This window comes from Cnephaeus nilssonii (genome assembly GCF_951640355.1).
Source record: "Cnephaeus nilssonii genome assembly, chromosome: 9".
Lineage (NCBI taxonomy): Eukaryota > Metazoa > Chordata > Mammalia > Chiroptera > Vespertilionidae > Cnephaeus > Cnephaeus nilssonii.
In genome coordinates, this window is record NC_137080.1 from 96,008,992 (window position 1) to 96,023,623 (window position 14,632).

At 52.2% G+C, this 14,632-nt stretch overlaps 1 protein-coding gene across 1 annotated transcript; it reads right to left on the reverse strand.

Annotated features, from left to right (window-relative positions):
- Window positions 1-5: 5 nt before the first annotated feature.
- HSPA1B (heat shock protein family A (Hsp70) member 1B) lies at window positions 6-2,505 on the reverse strand. The gene has a single exon (XM_079780386.1). It carries the CDS (start codon window positions 2,289-2,291, stop codon window positions 366-368), a length of 1,926 nt encoding a protein of 641 aa, XP_079636512.1. The 5' UTR covers window positions 2,292-2,505; the 3' UTR covers window positions 6-365.
- Between the last annotated feature and the right edge of the window lie 12,127 nt (window positions 2,506-14,632).

Here is a 14,632-nt window from a genome sequence, read left to right on the forward strand (position 1 = left end):
ACACAAATTATTAACATTTTATTTTTCATCCTTAACTTACAAATTATTAAAAAAAAAAAAAAAAGATCCCATGACTTTTGATCTGTTTACAAAGTCCCCACGCCCCAAAAAATAAGACAGAGGGGGGCAGTGTTGATTCATTTAAGAGAGAAAAGACACCCTAGAGAACCAAATTACATTACATGCAAAGAATTCTAGAGGACACATTGGTTATATCAAGAAGAAATAATACAAACAAGCAAGTTAATCATGTTCACCTAACTTTAGATTGAACTAAAAGTTTTAAAAAAAAAACACATATAGGACAACAGCAAGTTCCTTAGGTCCCCTCTGAGACAAATGTGAAAAAAATAAGGCAGGGCCCCCTAATCCACCTCCTCAATGGTGGGGCCAGAGCCAGAACCCCCTTTGGGGGCCTGAGCCCCAAAGCCAGCAGCTCCCGGGCCACCCGCCCCCTGGTACAGTCCGCTGATGATGGGGTTACACACCTGCTCCAGCTCCTTCCTCTTGTGCTCAAACTCGTCCTTCTCCGCCAGCGAGTTGGAGTCCAGCCAGGAGATCACCTCCTGGCACTTGTCCAGCACCTTCTTCTTGTCGGCCTCGCTGATCTTGCCCTTGAGGCCCTCGTCCTCCACGGCGCTCTTCATGTTGAAGGCGTAGGACTCCAGGGCGTTCTTGGCGGACACCCTCTCGCGCTGGACCTCGTCCTCGGCTTTGTACTTCTCGGCCTCCTGCACCATGCGCTCGATGTCCTCCTTGCTCAGGCGGCCCTTGTCGTTGGTGATGGTGATCTTGTTGGCCTTGCCGGTGCTCTTGTCCATGGCTGTGACGTTCAGGATGCCATTGGCGTCGATGTCAAAGGTCACCTCGATCTGGGGCACGCCCCTGGGGGCCGGGGGGATGCCACTCAGCTCGAAGCGCCCCAGCAGGTTGTTGTCCCTCGTCATGGCCCTCTCGCCCTCGAACACCTGGATCAGCACCCCGGGCTGGTTGTCCGAGTAGGTGGTGAAGATCTGGGTCTGCTTGGTGGGGATGGTGGAGTTGCGCTTGATCAGGGCGGTCATCACGCCCCCGGCTGTCTCCAGCCCCAGCGACAGGGGCGCCACGTCCAGCAGCAGCAGGTCCTGCACGTTCTCAGACTTGTCCCCCATCAGGATGGCGGCCTGCACTGCCGCCCCGTAGGCCACCGCCTCGTCAGGGTTGATGCTCTTGTTGAGGTCGCGCCCATTGAAGAAGTCCTGCAGCAGCTTCTGCACCTTGGGGATGCGGGTGGAGCCCCCCACCAGGACCAGGTCGTGGATCTGGGCCTTGTCCAGCTTGGCGTCACGCAGAGCCTTCTCCACGGGCTCCAGCGTGCCCCGGAACAGGTCTGAGCACAGCTCCTCGAACCGCGCCCTGGTGATGGACGTGTAGAAGTCGATGCCCTCGAACAGCGAGTCGATCTCCAGGCTGGCCTGCGTGCTGGACGACAGGGTCCTCTTGGCCCTCTCGCAGGCGGTGCGCAGGCGCCGCACGGCTCGCTTGTTCTGGCTGATGTCCTTCTTGTGCTTCCGCTTGAACTCCTCCACGAAGTGGTTCACCAGCCTGTTGTCAAAGTCCTCCCCGCCCAGGTGGGTGTCCCCGGCCGTGGCCTTCACCTCGAAGATGCCGTCGTCGATCGTCAGGATGGACACGTCGAAGGTGCCCCCGCCCAGGTCGAAGATGAGCACGTTGCGCTCCCCCTTGCCCGTCCTGTCCAGGCCGTAGGCGATGGCGGCCGCCGTGGGCTCGTTGATGATCCTCAGCACGTTCAGCCCCGCGATCACCCCGGCGTCCTTGGTGGCCTGGCGCTGCGAGTCGTTGAAGTAGGCCGGCACGGTGATCACCGCGTTGGTCACCGCGTAGCCCAGGTACGCCTCGGCGATCTCCTTCATCTTGGTCAGCACCATGGACGAGATCTCCTCGGGGAAGAACGCCTTGGTCTCCCCTTTGTAGCTCACCTGCACCTTGGGCTTGTCCCCGTCGCCGATCACCTGGAACGGCCAGTGCTTCATGTCCGACTGCACCACCGAGTCGCCGAACTTGCGGCCGATCAGCCGCTTGGCGTCGAACACGGTGTTCTGCGGGTTCAGCGCCACCTGGTTCTTGGCCGCGTCCCCGATGAGCCGCTCCGTGTCGGTGAAGGCCACGTAGCTGGGGGTGGTGCGGTTGCCCTGGTCGTTGGCGATGATCTCCACCTTGCCGTGCTGGAAGACCCCCACGCACGAGTACGTGGTGCCCAGGTCGATGCCGATGGCCGTGGTTTTAGCCATGCCGGCGCCCTGCTCTCTCGCCGCGCGCTGAGGTTCGGGCCTTTCCTGGAAGCGGCGGTCCCGGCCGGGCCCGCGACGGGGACGGGAAGCTCGGTCTCTTCCGAAGCGGGAGACGGGCCGCGGGCTGCGGGGGCCGGTCCTCGGGGCTGCGGGACTGCGGAGGGCGGGGTCGCGACCACCGGCGGGGAGAGCGCGGGGTGGTCAGGTCCGGGCGGGCTCGCTGCAGCCCCGCGGCGGGCGCTGCGTTTATAACTCCCCGTGGAGCCCCGCCCCCCGCCTCCGCTCACCCAATCGCCGGGCGCGGCCGGGCGGCGGGTCGGGAACATTCCAGGGGCTTCCCCGCGCGCCCGGCCCCCAGGCTCCCTCGGGCCAATCAGCGTCCGCGGTGCCGCCCTCCCAGAACTCTCCAGACTCTTCTGGGTCCTAGGGGCCGGACGCGTCCGAACGGGAGGGAGCGGCGCTCCGAAGTGGGGGTGTGGGCGCCGCCCTCTCAGTCGGGGCCGGGCCCCCGCCCCCGCTGCCCCGTGGAAATCGGCCACCCAGGGTGTGTGGGGGGCGGTGGCGCTCAAACTGGTTGTTTGGTTTCCGATAGGAAACTTCCCGAATTTCTTAAAGAGGGTGGGGACGTGTGGGCCAAAGGGACTCTGATTGGACCTCGGCCCTGACGGACGGGAGCGCTGGGGGCTGCCCGCCGGGGTCCCCGCAGCCCGCGGCGGCGGCCGGATGATGGCCTGGCCCTCACGGTGTTTCCTGCTTATTTTTAAAATGGGACGGAGAAAAGAGGTCAGCGATATCGTTTTGACATCATGTTTACTCTACACGGAATATCTGGGGGTGGGGACATTAAATTTCCAAAAGAAAAGCAATCAGGTAAATAGGCAGCTCTTTTCCCCCATATTTTATCATCTTAAATACATTTTTTATTGTTGATAGTATTACAGATATATCTGATTTTTCTCCCCTTACCCCCTCTTCCCGGAACTGGCAGTTGTTAAACTGGAAGAGGGAACGTGCTGGGTGGGGGAGGGAACGGGCAGGGAGGGGGAGGGAGGGGGCCGGACGGGGTGGGGGAGAAGGGCCTGGCGGGTCGCCGGTGCCCTGTTCACACCCAGTCTCTCCCCTTTGCCTGGGGCCAGTCTCCCGCCCGAGAAAGGAGGAAATGTTTTGCTATAGAATTTGTCTTTAAGGCCTTTGGGGCTTCTCTCGCTCACTCATCTCTCCGGGCCTGCTGTCCCAGCCTCTCCCTCCCTCCTCTCTGCCTTCTCCAGTCCTGCTTCAGCCTGCATGTGGCCTAGGCCCAGGGTTAGCCTCAGAGTCCCTGCAGCCCGTAGGCCCTCCAAGGATTTTAAAATAAATGCAACGGTGAGCCTGCCAGGGAGGAGAGTCTGCGGGGATGTTCAGTTCTCTTTAACATCTTGGCCAGGTGGTTGTGGACCTATGAACCAGGAGGTCAAGGTTCAATTCCCAGTCAGGGCACATGCCCTGGTTGCCGGCTGGATCCCCAGGAAGGGGCGTGGGGGGGCAGCTGACCTATGATTCTCTCTCATCATTGATCTCTCCCTCCCTCGCCCATCCTCTCTGAAAACAATAAAATGTACCTATATATTTAACAGCATCGTGGCACAGCTGGTTGGCAGGTGGCCAGATTTAAGCTAACAGGTGGGGAATCACCCAGTAAGGTGGGAGGGGTTGGGGGACCCAGGTTCTAGTTCCAGCTCCTCTAAAACTTAAGGTTATTTTCGGTGCACATAATTCACCCACTAGGTTATTTTGTCCCACATTCCAACTCAACTGCACGTTACCCTCCCTACTGTTCTAAAGATGGTCACATTTGATAATTTATTTTGGCTTTTTTTCTTCTTCATCCTTTTGGGCATCAGGACCCCTTGTTAGGCGCCTGAAATGAAAATATGAGGGACATTAAAGCAAAAGTAAGGCCCTAGCTAGTTTGGCTCAGTGGATAGAGTGTGGGCTTGTGGACTGAAGGGTCCCGGGTTTGATTCCGGTCAAGGGCACATGCTTGGATTACAGGCTCAATCCCCAGTGGGAGGCATGCAAGAGGCAGCCAGTCAATGATTCTCTCTCATCATTGGTGTTTCTATCCCTCCCTCTCCCTTACTCTCTGAAACCAATAAAATATTTTTTAAAAAGTAAATAAAGCAAAAGTAAGGGTTCACAATCCACTGAAGACTTGTTGCTATAGCCACGTGTCTTTTTTTGTTAAATCCTTACCCGAGGGTATGTTTTTATTGATTTTTAGAAAGAGGGAGGAAGGGAAAGAGAGAGAGAAACATCAATGGATTGCCTCTTGGCGACTGTGGATCAAACCTGAAACCCACTTTTGTGTCCTGATCGGACCAGAACTCGAAACCTTCTTCATGTACAGGAGGATGCTCCAACCAACAGAGCCACCCGGACAGGCACACCCACATGTATTTTTTTTAAATTGAATTTGTGAGGATGACATTGGTTAATAAAAGTATGTAGTTTCAAGTGTATAATTCTATTATAATCATCTGTATATTGTGTGTTCACCCAAAGTCAAGTCTCCTTCTGCCACCATTTATCCCCCTTTACCCTCTTTGCCTGCCCCACCCCCCTATATCCACATGTCTTGAGCACAGCACAGAAAACATAAGCGTGCAAGTGGGAGGGGGCAGTTTTTAAAGAAGGGAAGGAGTCTTGCTTTTGAACACCTTGTTCAATTGGCATTTCTCTCACACACACACACACACACACACACACACACACACACCATCAAAACACCTCTCATTGGAAGCCAAGGACATTCAGCTGTTTTTTTCTCTTTTAATTTATCTTTGTTGTTGAAAGTATTATGGATACCCCCCTTTCCCCCTCATTGACTCCCTCCAGCGTCAACCCTTCCCCCCCCCCCCCCCCCCCCCCCCCGCCCAGGCCTACTGCACTATTTTTGTTGTTGTTAATCCTCACCAGAGGATTTTTTCCCGTGCTTTTCAGAGAGATTAGAGGGGGGCCAGGGGGAAAGAGAGAGAAATGTCAACTGGTTAAATCTGATACATGCCCTTGGCCAGGAATAAACAAAGACCCGTGGGTGCTGGTGCTGGTGCTGGGCCAACACTCTAACCACTGAGTCACACTGGCCAGGCTAGTTATGATTTACTCAAACTGATCTAAAGTAATGTTGCAAAAGGTTGCTTGAAAGATGCCGTGTGTGTGTGTGTGTGTGTGTGTGTGTGTGTGTGTGTGTTGCCCTGGCTGGTGTGGGTTACTGGTTGCAGTGTCAGCACAAGCACCAAAGGGTCTCAGGTTTGATTCCTGGTCAAGGGCACATGCCTGGGTTGCCAGTGGGGCCCTGGATGCCTGGCTGGTGAGGGCACGTGGGGAGGCAACAATCGTTGATGTTTCTCCCCCCCACCCCCCGACTCCTTCCCTCCTTCCCTTTCACTCTTCGAGGAATAAAAAAATCAATGGAAAAAATATCCTTGGGTGAGGATTAACAACAAAAAAGAAAGACGCTGTGTGTGTTTGTGAGTGCAAGTAGTAACCTTTTTTTACATTCAGCTGTAGCTCCCTAATGAATCACCTCCTTAGTCTAGTCAAACCTAAGGAATTTTCTATTTCTTTATATAATCTGGGAATTCTTCAAACTTCCATCTTAACTGCCCAATGTATGAACACTTATCGAGACCCTTAAGCCACCCCACCCCTCCACCTCTCAGCTTCCTCACCATCAGCTGCTACCAGCTGCAGTCTGATTCTCTCCTTCCTTCTCTACAAATCTGCAATTTGGAATACTTTTTTTTTTTTTTAAGTTTTTGTTGTTGTTAATCCTCACTGGAGGATATTTTCCCATTAACTCCTTTTTTAGAGAGAGTGGAAGGGAGGGGGAGAGACAGAGAAACATCCATGTGAGAGAGACACATCAATTGGTTGCCTCCCCCATGGCCCTGGTTGGGGATTGAGACTCCAACCGGAATCGAACTCAGCACCCTTCAGTCTGAGAGCCAAAGTTCTATCCACTGAGCCAAACCGGTTAGGGCTGGAATACCTCCTTATTGGCTGGAAGCAAAGGGCAGCACTGTCTCCACTGCCCGGCAGGAAAACATGGTGATAGGCCTCAGCTCTCACTGCTGGTGGGACAGCAGGAAAACATCCACCGCAATGCTGCTTTCCAGAATCAGACAGTAGCGGCACTGTAGCTTAACTACTTTTTGAAAATATCTCTGTGGATTGATCTGGAACCCTAAACATCTAGATATATTTGTTTTCTATTTCCTGGCAAGAAGAGGGTCTCTTTAATTTTTGTCTTTCCTATACACTGTGACTAGGCAAGAACCTAGTCACAGCCCAGCCAGTGTGGCTCGGTGGTTGAACATCAACCTATGAACCAGGAGGTCACAGTTCGATTCCTGGTCAGGGCACATGCCCGGGTTGCGGGTTGCGGGCTCCATCCCCAGTGGGGGGTGTGGAGGAGGCAGCCAATCAGCGATTCTCCCTCATCATTGATGTTTCTATCTCTCTCTCCCTCTCCCTCCCTCTCTGAAATCAATAAAAATAAATATATTTTTAAAAACATATATACGTACATTTTTAAAAAAGAAAATTCCTGACATTTCAAAAGTATGTTATCTTAGATGTACAAGAACAGTGGACGGAGCTCCCTTAAGGAAGCTAGAAGCTATCGGCCTGAGCCATGCCTAGCTGCTGTGGCCTGCCCAGTGAGGATTTGTGATCAGACCATCCCGTGTGGTAACTTTTGGTCACAGCTTGTCAGGCCTGCTGTGGGCAGCCCCTGAGCTTGTCAGAACTATTGCATAGCCCTCTTTTTCGGCCACAGATTTTTATCAGGGTTGGTGTTTGGAAGGAGTAAGGCTCAGGTTCTCCACGCTAGATGGGCTGTGGGGTCCTCTTAAGGGCGGGCACTGGAGAGGGAGTGCCCGAACGCTCTTGCCTGCTGCAGGAAGTGTGGGGAGGGCGGCCTTTCTCTGTGGTTACAACACTTATTTTCTTCTCTCTCTTTTTCCTATAGTTTTTCAAACAGTACCGTTTTTCTTCAATTTTATTCGTTTAAAAAATGGTATGATACTATTTATCCAGAAAAAAAGCAAAGGAGATAACTGATATTAAACCTAGAGCCAAGCATTTTTAAAAAAATTTTTTTATTGATTTCAGAGAGGAAGGGAGAGGGAGATATCAATGATGAGAGAGAATCATTGACCGGCTGCCTCCTGCACACCCCACACTGAGGATCAAACCCAAAACCCAGGCATGTACCCTGACTGGGAATTGAACTGTGACCTCTTGGTTCATGGGTCAACCACTGAGCCAAGCCAGCTGGGCTAGAGTCAAACATTTTTAACTAAATGGCAAAGACTTCAATTAACTTCAATGACCTGGAAACCCTGTGGACTTCTGGCAGCATGGGGTGGGGGAGAAAAACCTGGGATGGGGGAGACCTAAGTTTGCATGTGAACACTACTTCCTTGAAGTTTTTCATTTTTTAGCAATTAAGTATTCAGAAGTTAACTAAATTACACATCTCTATCTATATATATAAAAGCCTAAGCGACCATTATGACGGGTCGACCAGTCGCTATGATGCGCACTGACCACCAGGGGGCAGGCGCTCAATGCAGGAGCTGCCCCCTGGTGGTCAGTGCACTCCCACAGCCAACCTCCTGTGGCCAGCCAACCTCCCTCGGTCCCTCCCCCTGGCCAGCCGGCCCTGATCGGCCCCAATCCGGACTGGGTGAGAGGGTTCCCAGCAGCCGATTGCTGGCCAGGCCGAGGGACCCCTGGGCCTCTGGTATCTCTATAATGGTTAACATCTGTTTCACAGGATGGTAAAAATGTTTGATAGGGTTATAAGGCCTTTAGGTTAGTGCCTGTGAAATGGTGTTCAAAAGTGCTGCCTTCTCCCTTTGTTGGGGTCCCCTAGTCTCAGGTCTGACCTCTCATTCTGACTGAGGCACTTACAAGGCTGGGGCTGGTACCGACGATGGCGTTGCTTCTGGTTTATTGCAGGGACGATCTTAAGCTTTCTAGGCAGAGGACATTCGGCCAGATCTTTTCCTTTCGAAGTGGAGCACATAGGGAGGGAGTTGGGAGGCTGGGTCTGGTCGCACAGACAGGCGGTCACAGAACCGGTGGCTGGGCCTGCACGCCCTCACGCTCCCTGTTTGAAATCCGGCCAGACTGGCCCAATGGCTTCCTTCTCTGCAGACAGCCCTGAGCGAAGGAGTGAAGGGAGTTGTCAGGGACCCCGCTCGTGACCGGCATCTAGGTCTCCCCTCCCGGTAAGGTTTCGCTCCGGACAATCCCACCAGCTCCCCCCGCCCGGCTCCCCCAGCCCCGCCCGCCCTTCGCCGCCAACAGGGTGGGGAGCCCGCTGGCAGGGCGCGGACTCCCCGGGAACTAACTGTAGCGCCGTGACTCAGCCTCAGGTTGAGGGCGGGCTGGGGGCAGGGAGTCCTGGGTGGCGCAGTTGTTTGTAGAGGCGGGTGCTGGGAGTCAGTCCCGCCTGCCGGCCAGAAAGCTCCAGAAAGTTCCCGGCTCAGCGAGAAACCCCCAGGAGCCTCCGCCCCGCCCCCCCTTCTACACTGCCCCCCCCCCTCCCGCCTCCGCCCCGCCCCCGCTTCCACACTGCCCCCCCTCCCGCCTCCGCCCCCGCCCCCCTTCCACACTGCCCCCCCTCCTACACTGCCCCCCCTCCTACACTGCCCCCCCTCCTACACTGCCCCCCTCCCGCCTCCGCCCCCGCCCCCCTCCTACACTGCCCCCCTCCCGCCTCCGCCCCCGCCCCCGGCGGGCGTGCCACCAAGCTGCTAGCCCGGTCGTGTGTGTGTGGTTTTTTGTTTTGTTTTTTAACATTTTTATTGATTTCAGAGAGGAAGGAAGAGGGAGAGAGAGGTAGAAACATCAGTGATGGGAGAGAATCATTGGTTGGCTGCCTCCCACTGGGGATCGAGCCCACAACCCGGGCATGTGCCCTTGACCGGAATCGAACCTGGGACCCTTCAGTCCGCAGGCCGACGCTCTATCCACCCAGCCAAACCGGCTAGGACTCGGTGTTGTGTTTTTTGAGTTTTTTCCCCCTGAAAACGTGATTAAAGAAGCCGAGAAAAGGGAGACCTTTATTTCTCGCCCTAGCTAGGGTGTCAGACAAAACCACTGGGAGGTGTGGTAACTCACCCAAGCCAGAGGAATGGGGTGGCCAGACGGGAATGGGAGGTGCCCACGGCCCCAGCGAGCGCGCCCGGCCGGGGCTGGGGCCGCTGGCTTCTCCCCGCCGCCACCTCACCCCGCTCCCTCGGGACCTTCGGAGGTCCAACGCCCTTGGGAGTGGTTCTCCTCTTCTGGACACCACCCCCCCCCCCCACCTGTGGGCCGGCCCCACCCCTCCCCGTGGTGCCCGCTCCGCGTCTCCGCTGCCCAGCCTCTTAATGAGGGGTGCTGGGACAGGGCAACGATGGTCGGGGTGCTGTTCCATTGAACCGCACCGGCCGGGATGGGTGAGGGCGATCAATTAGCAGGGAGGGTGACAGTTATGGGTGCTTACTCCTACGGTAAGGCTCGCCCCCTGAGAAATCGCCAGCAGTGCCCTAACCGGTTTGGCTCAGTGGATAGAGCATTGGCCTGCAGAATGAAGGGTCCCAGGTTTGATTCCGGTCAAGGGCAGGTACCTTGGTTGCGGGCACATCCCAGTGGGGGGTGTGCAAGAGGCAGCTGATCGATGTTTCTCTCTCATCGATGTTTCTGACTCTCTGTCCCTCTCCCTTCCTCTCTGTAAAAAAATCAATAAAATATATTTATTTTTAAAAAAAGGGGGGCATGTACCTTGGTTGCGGGCACATCCCCAATAGGAGGTGTGCAGGAGGCAGCTGATCGATGTTTCTCTCACATCAGTGTTTAACTCTCTCTCTCGCTCTCCCTTCCTCTCTGTAAAAAATCAATAAAAATTTTTAAAAAAGAAAATAAATCGCCAGCAGTGTTCTTCACCTGAAATTCCTCTTTTACCCAAAAGCCCACCTCTTTTCACATTTATAAAATAATTTTGTTTGGGTATATTTTATGCATTTTTAAAAAAATGTATTTTGAGCCTTGGCTGGTTTGGCTCAGTGGCTAGCGTGTCGGCCTGCAGACTGAAGGGTCCCGGGTTCGATTCCAGTCAAGGGCACATGCCTGGGTTGCAGGCCCAGTCCGAGACCTATAGGAGGCAGCCAATCAATGATTCTCTCTCATCATTGATATTTCTATCTTCTCTCTCTCCTGATTCTCTATCATCATTGATGTTTTTCTCTCTCTCTCTCCCCTCTCCCTTCCTCTCTGAAATCAATAAAAAATATATTTTTAAAAAAATGTATTTTGATTGATTTCATAGAGGAAGGGAGAGGGAGAGAGAGATAGAAACATCAATGATGAGAGAGAATCATTGATTGGCTGCCTCCTGCAAGCCCCACACTGGGGATCCAGCCCACACTCCCCACATGTGCCCTGACCAGAGTCAAATGGTGACCTCCTGGTTCATAGGTCGACACTCAACCACTGAGAGCCAGCCAGCAGGGAGTGGTTATTTTCTGCATTTTTGATTATGGAAGCCTGTTAAATATCAGGACTAACAGTAAGTATATAAGTTACTAATAAAGCAATATCTTGGTTCAAAAGGCATATGAAATCAGCCGCATTAAAAAAAAAAGAATCAGGGAAGGTATTCGATTTTAAAATTGTTTCATCACCTACAATAACTTCTTTCTTGAGGCACAGCTCCTCCCATAATTCTTTTGCTACCCAAAACATCACCTCCGCCAGGGATGGCACGCAGAACCTCCTTGCGAATGCTACAATTTCCTCAGCCTCCTTGAGCTTACAAAGTGGTTTTTTTTAAGTGGCAGTGTTTTTTTACAAAGGTACTTGTATTTTTTAATATATTTTTATTAATTTCAGAGAGGAAGGGAGAGGGATAGAGAGATAGAAACATCAATGATGAGAGAAAATCATTGATTGGCTGCCCCCTGCACGCCCCCTACTGGGGGGATCGAGCCCCCAACCACAGCATGTCCCCTTGGCCTGGATTGAACCTGGGACCCTTTAGTCCGCAGGCCAACACTATCCACTGAGCCAAACCAGCTAGGGCTCAAAGTGATTTTCGTGTGTGTGTGTGTGTGTGTGTGTGTGTGTGTGTGTGTATGTGTGTGTTTATTAATAACTAGAGGGCCTAGTGCACGAAATTCGTACATGGGTAGGGTCCCTAGGCCTGGCCAGAGATCAGGGCTGATTTGTGGGGCAACCATCAGGGCAATCAGGGCGGGGGGGCCCTGTGGGCACCCGCCTTGGCTGGCCTGGGGCCTGTGGGTTGGGGCCAGCTCCTGCATTGAGTGTCTGTCCCCTGGTGGTCGGCACGTCATAGGGACTGATTGTTCCGCCGTTTGGTCGATTTGCATATTAGGCTTTTATTATATAGGATTTTTTAAGACAGAGAAACATCAATGTGGGAGAGAAACATTGATGGGTTGCCTCCTGCATGCCCCTGACCAGGACAGAACCTGCATCCAAGGTATGTACCCTGACCAGGAACCAAAACCTCAGCTACCCAGTGCACCCGATACAGCTCCAGCCAACTGAGCCACACTAGCCAGAGCCAAAGTGATTATTTGCAAAGTACTCAGTACAAGGCTATGCAGACAATAACATTTTATATTTATTTTTTATATTTATTTTTTATTGATTTCAGAGAGGAAGGGAGACGGGGAGAGAGATAGAAACATCAATGATAAGAATCATTGATTGGCTGTGTCCTGCACGCCCCCTACTAGGGATCGAGCCCACAACCCGGTCATGTGCCCTGCTGGGAACCGAACCTTTGACCTCCTGGTTCATAGCTTGATGCTCAAACACTGAGCTACACCAGCTGGGCTATATTTATTTCTTAATAAAACACCTACTCAATAACCTTGACTGATCTAGCCCTAGGAACTGTTGTTTTCTCCAAGGTTATTTCAGATTTCCCCAAGCTCTATTTCTTTTTATTTTTAATATATTTTTATTGATTTCAGAGAGGAAAGGAAAGGGAGAGAGAGATAGAAACATCAATGATGAGAATCATTGATCGGCTGCTTCCTGCATGGCCCCTGCTGGGGATGGAGCCTGCAACCCGGGCATGTGCCCTTGACAGGAACCAAACCTGGGACCCTTCACTCTGCAGGCCGACGTTCTATCCACTGGCCAAACCGGCTAGGGCAGTGGTCGGCAAACTCATTAGTCAACAGAGCCAAATATCAACAGTACAATGATTGAAATTTCTTTTGAGAGCCACATTTTTTAAACTTAAACTTTTTCTAACGCCACTTCTTCAAAATAGACTCGCCCAGGCCGTGGTATTTTGTGGAAGAGCCACACTTAAGGGGCCAAAGAGCCGCATGTGGCTCGCGAGCTGCAGTTTGCTGACCACGGGGCTAGGTCCAAGCTATTTCTCTCTCTTCTTTTTTAAATAATTTTTATTGAATTCAGAGAGGAAGGGAGAGAGAAACATCAATGATGAGAAAGAATTATTGATTGGCTGCCTCCTGCACGCCCCCCACGGGGGATCAAGCCCACAGCCCAGGCATGTGCCCTTGGCTGGAATGGAACCCAGGTCCCTTCAGTCTGCAGGCCAATCCAGCTAGGGCCCAAGCTCTATTTCTTAACAGAGGTGTTTGGTAGGTCCTTGGCCATCTCTATCCTGCTCCAGCCCCCTCCCTCCCTCCACCCCAAGCTGGCTTGAAAAGTCACGTTGTCTGCAGTGACAGGCACAGAGGCTCCTGCAGTTCCGAGGGTCCTGTTGCAAATGCACATCCCCAGGAAGACTGGTTTATGAGTGGCTAAGGGTCCACAGTGCTCCAGTTCAACTACTTTGAGTGTTAACTGTGCGTTTTTATAAGCTAGCCTGGAAGCCTAAGCACCTCTTAGATTTCCAGTCACAAACTTACAAAGCAAAGTCTGCCTGTACGTGCCATTCCCTGACACTGGATTTTCATCAAAGGCAAGTATTCAGTGAAAGGCTTGCTTAGCTTCGGGGTACACATAAGCTCACAAAGTGCTCTTATGGAATGTTGGTGCAAGTTTTTTTTTACTGTATTTATTGTTGAAGTGAAATTCACAAGACATAAAATAACTATTTGCACCCTAGCCGGTTTGGCTAAGTGGATAGAGTCTTGGCCTGTGGACTGAAGGGTCCCAGGTTCGATTCAGGTCAAGAGCACAAGCCCGGGTTTCGGGCTCAACCCCCAGTAGGGGGCGTGCAGGAGGCAGCCGATCAATGATTCTCTCTCATCTTTGATGTTTCTATTTCTCCCTCTTCCTTCCTCTCTGAAATCAATTAAAAATATTAAAAAAAACACACATTTTCAAGTGTACAGTTCAGTGGTACCTAGTACATTTTACAATGTTGTGCAACTATCACCTCAACCTAGTTCTAAAACATCTTTGTAATCCCCAAATGCAAATGATTTTTAAAGGGGCCCTTTCCCCAAGCCTCAGGATCGTGCCAGGCCTTTTCCAACAAGGCGGCTGTGGGGGGACTCCTTCTAGGATGCAGGCAGCTGGGACGTGAAGCATCTTCAAGGGCAGGAAGCCTTTCAAGGACGTCCCAGTGTAGGACTGCAAGTCTCTCCCTCTCTTCTAAACGAGCGAATACCAAACCGTGGTCATCGCTCTTACTGCTTATCTGGTACAATGGTTTAGGACGGTACAGAGAGAAGGTAAAAGGGGTGCTGGTTGCAAAACCTCGGCATAACCCAGAACCAGGCATGCACAAACAAGCCCTGTGGGCTCGGGGCAGCATGGCAAAGCCTGTAAAACCTGAGGAGGATTCCAGGTTCAACATCTTTGCTGAACTGGAGCTTATTTTTAACCTTTAAATAATTGTAGGTAAGCCAGTATTTTTTTAAAAAAATATGTTTTATTGATTTTTTACAGAGAGGAAGGGAGAGGGATAGAGAATTAGAAACATCGATCAGCTGCCTCCTGCACACCTCCCACTGGGGATGTGCCCGCAACCAAGGTACATGCCCTTGACCAGAATCGAACCTGGGACCTTTCAGTCCGCAGGTCGAAGCTCTATCCACTGAGCCAAACCGGTTTCGGCCAGTAAGTTTCCCCATGTGCTCACCCGTGAAAGTCAAATACTACCTAAACTCAGTCTGGTGGAATGAGGGTTAGTAAACATAAAAGGCCCCAGTACCTGGCACATAAAAACACTAAAACATTGGAGTCCTTGCTCAGGCACCCAGTTCTCTTTTTTTTTAATTTTTTTATTTTTTCAAATTTCTTTATTGATTAAGGTGTCACATATTTGTCCTCATCCCCCCACTCCCATCCCACAC